An 11821-nucleotide genomic window follows, 5' to 3' on the forward strand; every position below is an offset into this window, starting at 1 on the left:
GTCATGAGTTTGAATAATTACGTTTATATTGTCAATTGATTATAAAATTTCTTAAAAACCGTGATGAGCACTACGACCGTGATAAGCACTGAAGCATCTATCGAACTGCATTTAAATGCCTCCAAAGAAGGCCAAATTGTCCAAATTCTATCATTCCATTGCGAAAATAAAGTTATAATCATTCACATATAGACAAACTCTGTGCCTGAAATACAATATAAAAGGTACAAAATGGGCACTAAAAAAGGTTTCACTACTAACCTTTTGATAATTAAATCAAAGGGCCACTTAATATCATAACTTGTGCTCTAAGATTCCAAGAGTGATTCCACCTTCGCAATCTGGTCCTCTTCGTTCTGTGTCTGAAAGGGCTCTTGCTGGCCTCATCAAACAAATCATGCTTCCACTTCTCAACACGAGGGCCACCTGAGCGATACCCCTGCCTTCCACTTAATCTATCTCTTCCATTGAAAATGCTACCACCTTCATGCCTTTCATGCGATACAAATCCACCTCTAGGTACTTCTCTTCCGCTCACAATCTGATCTCTAGCAGTGAGTCTGTCCAAATGTCGGTGGTTGTTGTCCCTTTCCACTCTTCTTTTACTTCCTAAAGCATGGTGGCGAGAATGAGTCGCCTTTTCTGATTCCTTATCTTCATAGTCAGTCGATTGAGTTGCTGCCAGGACCTTCTTCTCGCTAAATGCAGGTCGTTTACTGGTAGGTGGTGGCTGTGGCAGAGGATCAGCCCTCATTTCAGAGAATCTGTCATGGCGCCAATCATCTTTGCCATCCCCTTTGGCTTGTGGTTTCTCATCTCTTTGCCTCGTTTCAAATGTTTTAGTTTCCCTTTCATTATGATGATCCTTCGCATCCCTCCACCATTCACGATCTTTACGCTCTGGAAAGATGAAAATTATTAATCAATGTAGACATATAATCCCAGAAAAGAATGCTGTTAAAGCTTCCCCAGAAACCACTTCGCCAATGTAGACATATAATCCCAGAACTCTTTTGACAAGTTAATCTATAATCTGAATGTGAAGGCTGACATGACAAGGCAACATTACCACATAAAGTGAAGTATGAGGGGGTAGGATACAAAGCCAAGAAAAAAAACTAACCAGAAGCCGCTCTCCGACCATAACTTTGACCTGCTTGTGTGGCACTACGTCGTTCATCATGCTGTTAAAATACATGCACAGGCAAGCCTAAGATTGTTATATACACTGACCATAAAAAGTGGGGCTGAACAACAATTCTGCTCCATCAACCAGAAGAAAAGGTCTATGCACTCCGAATAATAAACAAACTTTAAACTAGAGACAAAACCAGGTTGTTTATTTGAGCTATTAATCGTTATTCAGTTCCAGGACAGATTCATGGTTCATACAAGAAAAATTCTATTGGATCACAATCCTATGAAAATCAAATCCCAATAACGTCGATAAATCTGCAAGGGTAGCCTTAAATCAGACCCTAAATATGAACCAAAGCCACGTACAATGACAGTAAGTAATTTTCTTTTCTAATGCCCCATTAACATTTCATCAAGAGAATTAAACCCAAAACTGAAAAAGAAATAAATACCATTCAACATGTATACTACAAGACCATGGGACTGAAAGTTAAACACTTGGAGTCTAGGACGGCAAACAAACATAGTACTAAACTGTGGTTGCGGTGTCACAGTTGTGGGTGTTGAGGATGGATTTATTTCCTAAAAATAACTATGATTTTATATTGCAGATGCAGTAACCTTGGAAAAGGTTATGATGCAGCCATTACACTGCATTGCGGCCGCAATTTAACACTATGCAAACAAATGACATCTCTTCAGCTTGTTGGCAATCTTCATAAAACAATTGCCATTGGCATGGTTACAACATCGCGGGAGATTAGACCAAGAACATGTACCAAGCAATAAAAGAAATTGATGAAGATGAAATGAAATAAAATAAAAATAGATTATAAAAAACCTGAAAATATGATCGGGAGCGGGGCAAGTCAGTTGGATCAGAAGAAGGTTTAGTTCCTTCGTGGTACCCATTACTTTTCCGATCAGATTCCTTGCTCACGATTGCACTTTCAACCTTAGAAGAATCAGGAGCTGTCGGCGCCACTTCAAGGGGCACAGCATCTTGCAACCGACGGCGCTGTTTCTCGCCGTGGTGAGGCCTGTCTCCGATATCAGTGTTGGACACAACTCTTTCGGTCTGAGGCTGCCCATCTCTCCTAGACCTCTTAGGACTGAACAACATAAACAATAAATGAATCACTTTTGACGAAATTAAACGATACAAAAAAAAAACCCAATTGAAATGCATTGAGATAATGTTATACGATTCATGGCTACATTTGGGGAACGAAGGGGAGTACCCGGGTTCACGGTCAAACCCATAACGGTGTCGTCTAGAGTCCGAATCTCGACCATCTCGACGAGACATTGCACAACTTTACAACTTTGGAAGAGTGAAATTTTCTAGGGTTGCGTAACAGCGTTACTAGGCTTGGCTTCCAGTAGAAGAGGATGGATAGGGTTATGTACTGCTGCAACCCGCTTTATTTAATCCTACAACTAATAATTTATTAGAAGTTTAAGGATGATTTTATCTATAAGTAATATTATCTTTGCTTTTTAATTATAATAATTTTATTTTTAAAATTATTTTATTATATTAATTTTATTCTTTTATTAATATTATATTGATACGATGATCCATGATACTGATGTGATGGATCACATGTAAATAATGATGTGATAGATGAATATGATTAACTTGTAACATATAATCCAATATGACCAAAAATCTGAAGGATTAAAATATTACACAGAATCACTTGTTGGAAAATAGACTGCTATGAAACGAGACGGTAGTACTGACTGAAAATATTAAATAAAATGATTAAATAGAACGATAATCGTGTCGTGGTAATCGATTGTCTTAGAAACGAATTCACTTCAATGTATGTAGTCGCTACAATTGATGCATGCCCCCAAGATTAACATGATTCTCCAAATTTCATACACTCGAAAAGATGAAGTGGATTTGGTGGTAGTACTCTTCTTTCAACTCAAAACTCGAAACACTCGTAACATGTTTGCGATTATTTATTCACAATTTACTAAATTGCTTTGTAGTCGCTACAATCTCATTTTTATCAACAAGTTGTATTTTATTAAAACATTAAAATAAAACTCACGTGGCAAACATAAAAGCATAGTCGAAAAAATATTATTTAAAAGGTAAAAAAAACAGGTAAATTTGGTCCCTTTTTATAATATAAAACTAGGGAAGAAAGAAGCAACATGGCAAACAACTAAAAGCCTTGGAACAAGCAGCAAAGATCCCAAACTCACAAATTTTATAAATGGAAGATGGAAGGTATATAGCAATTTAGGTTGAAGCTCGTGTACATGTGCAAACATGTGTGTGTGCTATCTAGAAACTCTAGATTTTAACCAAAAGGTTAAGAAAGGTATATATAGAGGCTCGTGTTTTTACATAAACACACGTGTGCTTCCACGTGTGCACGACTTCTTAGAAATTCAAATGAAAAAGAAAAGCAAGTGTACGAAATGCATAAGCATTTACATTCAGAATATACGTGTTATTGTCACTTATCCAACGTATCAATACATTTATATTAATTTCAACATAAATATATAAATTCGACACAAATATACCAATAATCATGATATTATTCATTTCGGATTTTGAAAAGGAAAAAAACAGATACCGAGTTGGTTGAAATTTTATATAATTTTATGGGTAAATTACATATTTCATCACCAACCGTTTTTTTTTACTATTTTTGTCAATAAAGTCAAAAAGATTTTCAATTAACTCATTGAATCTTCAATTTACTCCTATTTTAGTCACTCTATCATTAAATACTTAATGATGTTACGACTAGATATTTTTAAAGAAATATGAAATGGTTCCAAAACTTTCTTCATTTTTTTGTGAAAAAACCCTAATTTTGAATTCTATTTGATTTCTTAATGATAAAGCATCTACTTTTAAATCCTAACAATTGGGAGATGAAGGAGGAAACAAGTTGTATATTTTGATTCCACGAAAATCAAATAATAAATATTTTTTATTAGAATAGTTTGAGGTTTCATAGGTTTAGAGTCTAAGATTGGGGTTTTTTGAATTTTAAAGTGATTTAATTAAAATCTAAATCATAGAGTATCGGGAGAAAATGAGGTGACTTCATCAATATCTTGAGTGGTCGTATAAAATCACCCCATAGAATGATAATTACAATATCAATGTGACAACAAGATGAAATTATAAAACTTTCTTTAAAAAAAGATAATGACATGTATAACCCATATTTATTCCATGTTAATAAAAACAGTCATTTACTTTTGGAAAAAGAAAAAAAAGGATAATGACACGTATAACACACATATTTCTTGTCAATACAAATAGTCAGTATCAGTACTTGTGTCGTCATGTCACCCTTTCATTTACTAGTTTAACACTCAATTGATTAAAATAGGAATAAATCAAAATTATAATGATTAAATTAAAAATATATATAAATTTTAGTGTCTAAAATAGGAGTAAAAAGAAAGTTAGTGATACAATTTATAATTTACCCTAGTTTTATTGGACGGGTAAAGTTTTGTTTTGCACCTTTGAAATGTCGGGAACTTATAAATGGCATTTTATTAACGGCAACAACGGATAAAGATTAGTGAATACAATGTATCGCAACCAACCAACCAACCAACAATACTCCCTTTGAAAAATAAGCCTTACCAACCAACAATGTATCGCAAAATATCCCTAAAATAATATTTTTTAATATAATATAATATAATTTTAAGATAATATACATTTAAATTCTTTTTAATAATTAATAATGTATAATCACTCTACAAATATACTTTCTCGAACCTATAACATTAAAAAGAATAATACTCATTTAACTTCTAATAACCCAACTCGAAAACAATGATGTCAAGGCCATTGTTGTCATCTCACCAAGACCAAGAAAGTGAAGGGAATGGGAATAAGATTAAATAGATATAGAAAGAGATGAGAGAGTATATTAATGGTTGAAGGTATGGCTATTCATTCGATTAATTCGTGGCCGAACCGATCGAATTACTATTAATTAAATTAATCGAATTTTTTTTAACCGTTAATCGAACCGAATTTTTTTTCGAAAATATTAAGTTAATCGAATAAATTTCGGTTAATTCGGTTAATTTTCGAATTAACCGAAAAGTTTTAAAATTTTCTAATTTATATAAAAATTAAATATTTTATAATTAAAAAAATAGTTTATAATTAATTTAAATAATATATAATTATAAAATAAAAATTTTATATAAATTTTTTAATTAATTAATATTGATTTAAGTTTAAAGTTATTAGATCTTAAATTATTAATTAAATTTTAAATGGTTTGGACTGAACCCATATGTTATATATAATATATATAATATTTTTTAATTCAGAAAAATAATTTACAATTAATTTAAATAATATATAATTATAAAATAAAAATTTTATATAAAATTTTTAATTAATTAATATTAATTTAGGTTTAAAAGTTATTGGATCTTAAATTATTAATTGAGTTTTAAATGGTTTGGGCTGAACTCATATATTATATATAATATATTTAAAATTTTATTTCAGTTAATTAACTGATTTCGAATCGAATTAATTAAATTAGTTCGATTCAATCAGTTAATTCAATTAAAACCGAATTTTAAACCCTGATTAAAGGTGATGGCTGTGTGCCCAGTTTTCATAAGAGGGTACACATACACTGCCTTGCTGTCTAGCATGTGAAGGCCCTTTCTCTCTTTCTTTTTTACTTACATGCACCCACCCCCCAACTGGCACTTTTGATTCATTCACATCAATGTCTCAATGAGGAGGAGCAGGCAGACAAAACTAGTCAGGGATTTGAGTCTCATTCTCTTAATTGCTCCTTTGCTTTTTTCACTCCCCCACCCTTATATAGGGCACACATAACCTCACCATCGCTGAGTTACACTTACCTCCCTCTTTTGAGTCCTTTTTCAGAGCCTTTACCGCTCTTCCTTAATAGGAGCCATTTCTTTTTTTTTTCTTTTTTGATTAGCAACTTAGAAGAAAGCAAAAAAGAAAAAATGAATGTTTTGTCCTCCGAGTGCAGTAGTGGGTGTGAATCTGGTTGGACTAGTTACTTAGTGCAGTCCTTTTGTTCTGATGATTCTAATGACAAAAAGAGTGGTTTTTGTGATGAATATAGGAAGGGTCACAAGGGTAAAGAAGAGGTTGTTGTTGTTGTTGATGATGATGAAGAAGAAGACCTTTCCATGGTGTCTGATGCATCTTCTGGACCTCCACATTTCTATGAAGATGATGATGATCATCACTACACTGTGCCTAAAGTTGCTGCATTCAATAAAAATGGTGGTAAAAGGCATAGGAACAAGGAACAACAACTGCCTTCTTTACATGATGATACTGCCAGCTCTCCTCTCATTAATTTGCAGAACAATTTTGGTCACACCAATAATACTCAAGCTTCAATGGAGGAAAGTGGCTTCCATTATCATCCCCAGGGGTTCTCTGCAACCACTTTCAGGTGGTTGGCCAATCTTAATTTGAAGAACCATTAACTTATATTCCCCAGTTTGTTTTCATTAGAACTTGTTCATAACCATTGAATTGTTGCAGGGAGGGCCCGGATTCCAAGGCCACTTTGGATTTTTGCAGCCTTCTTCATCAGGAAAGTGGAAACCACCTACAAGGGCACCAGTTAAGTGATTTCCTTTTGGTTTGGTTCTCTTTTGGCTTTATCTTCTTCTTCTTCAATTCATTTGAAGTTTCAACATTGACAGGTGGTTCTAAGTAAATTAGAGACATGAGATGAAGGTAGTTTAAGTTTCAGAATATCAACCTGCTCTTGCTAGCTGCTACAATGGAGTTTATGACTCTTGAGAAGAAATGGCTGCCAGTGGATGGAAAGATTCGGATCTCAAAAGGGGATGATCATCATCTTGTTCCTTTCATTTTTCACTTCTTGTCCAAATGGCACGCTTAAGAGCCAAACATGGAAATAAAAATTTCTTGTTTTTTAACAGAACGTGATTTTCCAGCCCAGGAAGAACAAAATTACAAGTTCAGTGTTTGTTTCTTGAATGGAGCACCATGCTCTCTTTATAGCTCAACTTGCACACCACTTCATCACTTAAGTTTAACTAAATACAAAATACTTCAATACTAAGGAAATTATCGTGACCTCATTAGTAAAAAGAAGTGTAGTTCTCTCTAAAGATCTTAAATTTGAACCGCTGATGTATGTATTATCAAACGTTAAGAAAAAAATTTGAACATATATTTTCCTACCAAAAATGAAAGTTTAAGCTTCATGACATGCTTTATTATGCCTCCTAATCTTCTGACATTCCACTCAAATCTGTCTCCATCGTCTCTTTTGTCAAAATCCCATGCTTGTTTTGTAATAAACTACTTCTTATCCACAATTCCAAAGCCAAAAAGGATAAGAGACAAAAACAAATCCCCCTCAGCTGTGTGCATGCAGCATGCATGTGCAGGCATAGGTAGATCATTAATAGAGATGTTAGTTTACTCTTTAAGTCTTCTTGTTTGGTAGGAAATCGAACCTAAAAACCGACACCATCTATTAACTTGAATGCCAAGGACGAAATTTGTTGTGCAAGTGAACTAAGTCTGACATTTCTCTTAATGTTGTTGTTTAATCTCTAAAATATTATTTTGGACACAAAACAGGACAAATGGATTTTTCCCTTCCACTATTCTTTACTCAGTTAAAATTTTGAATGTTAAATTGTTGGAATATCAAATAGATACAATATATTAATTTAAAAATTCTTTCGAAGTTGAAATATTAAGTTGAAAAGAGTTTCCAGTGTAGATAATAATTTGTATAGTAAATATATTTAACAAAACAACTTTAGATGTATGGTTATGAAATGATCTCAAATTGCTAGGTTACTGTATCAGTGATTATATAAAAATATTCAATTTTTGTGTTTAATTTACGTTTATGATATAAACTTTCATCGTAATTTTCTAAATCATTTTCTAATAAAATTAACTGTTTCTACCTACATGAAAGTATTAGTCAAAATTTTGGTTTGGAGATGAATCGTTTTCATGGTTTTATCTCTTTAGAAGATATATGACAAGTGAATAGGAGACTGTTTGCATGCAGTGCCATAATTTAATATATATATATATATATATATATAAAAGAGGATGCATTGGACAAGGGGAGTATGGGAGAAAACACAAAATGTAGTTCCAACCACCACCAAAGCCAAAACCTTCAATTCCTCTGTAAACAAACAATGGCATTGAGGTGATTACTTGTTCATGTCTGGAACTGCACCTACAACAACCCTTGTTTCCATTTTCCATGGCACCCCCTCTTATCGCCATGCATCTCTATCTCTACAATATACATCTTTTTTAATCATTTCCACTTTGTAAATCTGATTGAGCCATTAAATCTGGGTTTTGGCTGCACATGATTTTCTGCGGTTAATAAAAATTTAAATGCAAGAGAAACCTGCCAGAATTGAGTGACGACTGTCCCATACATGGAAATTTCAATTCCATTTACTTTATTGTCAAACTTATATATGTATGTATATATGTATGTATATACGAATTTATCGAGTGATTTTAGTAGGTAAAGTTCTAGATTCAAACAGTTATATCTACAGGGTTTGTGTTGCCAACAACTAAGAAAAAATACGAGCATATATTATCTTGTAACTTTAACGACCCTTCTACTAAATTATAATCAAAGGATGGTTTAGGGGACGAAGATGATGAGAGAATGGCCTTCAGTTCTCATTTTCTTTTCTGTCTTTAGACAGGTGAAATCAAACCCTTCAAGGATGGTGAGCTAATTTGCTTAATTAAATATTATAAAGAAATGGACTACATTATAATCAAAACGCACCTTAGTAGCTTATTCATCTTTGGAAATAGTAAAATTCCAAGTCTAGTCCTTCCTCCATCAATTAATCACTTCATGGTCTAATCGTACCTTTAGCCATTAATCTTTTCTCTTGATTTCATTTGAGCACCTAAGTTTCCACTTTTTATTAAAGTCACCACATTCTTCATTTTCACATTTCAGTCCTTAAACACTTGTTAAAGCAATTTACTCTTTACTCTTTAATCCAACTATAAAAATAAAATTAATCCCGATCCCGGAAATCTAAAATATAGAGATACTTATCGAAAGTTAATTTTTCAATCGTCAAAAATCTAAAATATTGAAATAACTTACCAATATTCATCAATACTGGTGAAGATACTTTGAAACTGCCTTGATCAATCTGATTGCCACGAAAAAAAAATGATGGAGTACATGCATGCATAACAAGAAAGCACGTTTCTTTTGTCGTAAAAAAATTTCGGTAGCACAAAGAACCGAAACAATTCATGCAGATTGCAGGGTGATGATTGTTGAGGACAAATAGACATGGGTGGGGTGGGGTGGGCTGTTATGGAAATAATATGAATTGGTTCTGATTTTATTCGTGCCAAACAAAATATTATTATTATTTTAATTTCAGTTATTATTTAGTATATTATTAATTAAAATTTTTTACTTTCGTTGTTAAGATGTTTATAAGTGTTTATTACAAAATATATGACTTTTAATGTGTCATTATTAGTCTATATGTGAATGATATATTGATTTTTGCTACACATATTAATGCCATTAATGAAACTACTAGTATTTTTTTCCTCTCATTTTGAAATGATTGAATGGGGTGAGAAAAATGTAATATTAGAAACTAAGTTTACTGATAAATTCTATTATTAAAACCGATCTCATTACATAGAAAAACCTTTAAAGAAGTTTAATAGTTTTTGATGTTATTAGAATTATGGTGATAATTTTTAGTAGTTTATTTTGCAGTATCTTAGTTTATCATTTGTGTAAAGTTGTAATTCTTGCACTGGATAAGGTACTACGATTGCTTATACAAAAAGAAAAAGGTAAACTATGTCAAATACCACTCAACTTTAAGTAATGATTCGTTTATGTCACTGACCTTTTATTTTTGTCAATTTTAACACTGACGTTTATGTTTAATTGTAGTTATACCACTCCACCGTTAATGGCTTAACGAGGCGATGACATTGCATCTCCATGTCGTGATGGTGATGACCTGGACATTTTTATTGAAGTCATTTAATCTAAGTAGGATCCCTTGTCGGCATTTTAACAATATTTTATTTCATATAAAATCCTAATTTACAATCCTAACCCAAAGTCACAAATTTCTTTCTTTCATTATCTTCTCATCAACAATAGAAGTAAAAAATAGGAAGGAGAAGTTTGACGGTAGCACAAGTGATGTCGAAAGAAAAACAAAACAACTAGGACGTTATGATCCAATGATAATCTCAGAAGGAGATTTTTTTATTGTAAAAATTATGGGAGTTTGGTTCAACCTGCTGGCCATTTTATTTGCTGGTTTGATCCTCCAATAACTCCACGAGCACGTATTGTTATTGTAAAAATTATGATTTGTACTAGTATGGTACCTAAACCACTGATGTTACAACAATTGGTGATAAAATTTTAGGATGGAATGTGTCGGTTGTGCTTTTGTTTTGTACTAGGTGGAATTTTTAAGATTAATAAGTTGGATTTGGTTTAGGGTCTAGAAGACTTTGTAAGATTTTTTGTGAATGATTTAATGGATATAAATGAAACCCTTTGATTTATGTGCTATTGACAAATTCATATAAATATTTGTAGTTAGCTATTGATACAATTCAAATAAAAATTCAACTAAAAAAAATCACATTTAGTAATAAAAGACAACATGAATTATAATTAAAATAAATCTCATTCAATTAGGGTTTTGATTGATAATAAATGCATGTATACAAAATATGAAGTGCACAAAAGCACTTAAGTGTAAAACACTAAAGTGCACATAAGCACTTAAGTTGAAACACTATCAACCTAAGTATAAAACCCTCAAAATATTAACCAAAATATCAATGTCAATAAACACGTGTTCAAAAGATCAAAATTAAAAAACTATTAATTTAATTATTTAACCCCAAAATATCAATCAAATTATCAAATTATTGAAATTATCCAAATAAACTAGAAAAATATCAAACTACACCATCTTTGGTCATTTTGCGAAGACATATAGAAAATCTTCTAGGGAAATTTTTGTTAGAGGGCTTGACTGGCTTAAATGCTAGTTGACAGTGACATCTTTTTGTGAGGTTGGCATCCATCTAATGTTCATTATATTTCTCGCTTGATGGTTGGTTGGATAAGATCTAAGACCTGGAGTAGGATTAAAGATAAGTGGACTAGCATGTGATGGACTAGCTTGTGATGTTGTAGCTTATACTGTTGTTGTCATCGTTGATGTAGTTCTTCTCTTAATATGTATCAATATGAGAATCATAACCATGATATAAGTTTGAAATTAAATAGAAATATAAGTAAATCATATTTAATAGTATTTGTAATTTTGTCTTGCTATGCATAAATTCAACTCTTTTTTGTTAGTTTACCTTGGTGGGTTGAAATTAGGTTGTCTACTTGCATTCAAAGGCATAATACCTCAAACTATCTCTTTGTAAATCCTTTGATTGTGTCATGGTTTACCACACTTGAAGCAATACATCTTCACACTATTTTTGAAAATTATTGAATGAGATTTTGATGGTTCATCTACTTCCTTTCTTTTATTTTGAAAATTATTGAATGAGATTTTGATGCTCCTTCTTCCCTTTTAATGTCCCTTCCACGAATTCAAA

At 32.2% G+C, this 11821-nt stretch overlaps 2 protein-coding genes across 3 annotated transcripts; one reads left to right on the forward strand and one right to left on the reverse strand.

The window, feature by feature from the left end:
* Window positions 1-136: 136 nt before the first annotated feature.
* On the reverse strand, window positions 137-2500 carry LOC120120860. 2 transcript variants are annotated; one of them, XM_039140385.1, is made up of 4 exons: window positions 2379-2500; window positions 1979-2249; window positions 1124-1184; window positions 137-900 (listed from the first exon to the last, which is right to left on the reverse strand). In XM_039140385.1, the coding sequence occupies exons 1-4, from the start codon at window positions 2444-2446 to the stop codon at window positions 272-274; spliced, it is 1029 nt and encodes a 342-aa protein (XP_038996316.1). In that variant the 5' UTR covers window positions 2447-2500; the 3' UTR covers window positions 137-271. The 2 variants fall into 2 exon arrangements, with proteins under 2 accessions (XP_038996316.1, XP_038996317.1); XM_039140386.1 differs by having other exon boundaries at window positions 137-891; window positions 2379-2497.
* A 3641-nt stretch (window positions 2501-6141) lies between these two features.
* LOC120120928 (protein SOB FIVE-LIKE 6-like) lies at window positions 6142-6636 on the forward strand. Its single transcript, XM_039140417.1, has one exon. The coding sequence runs from the start codon at window positions 6142-6144 to the stop codon at window positions 6634-6636; it is 495 nt and encodes a 164-aa protein (XP_038996348.1).
* Window positions 6637-11821: the final 5185 nt, after the last annotated feature.

This window comes from Hibiscus syriacus, unplaced genomic scaffold (assembly GCF_006381635.1).
Source record: "Hibiscus syriacus cultivar Baekdansim isolate YM2019G1 unplaced genomic scaffold, ASM638163v2 tig00110348_pilon, whole genome shotgun sequence".
Classification (NCBI taxonomy): Eukaryota; Viridiplantae; Streptophyta; class Magnoliopsida; order Malvales; family Malvaceae; genus Hibiscus; species Hibiscus syriacus.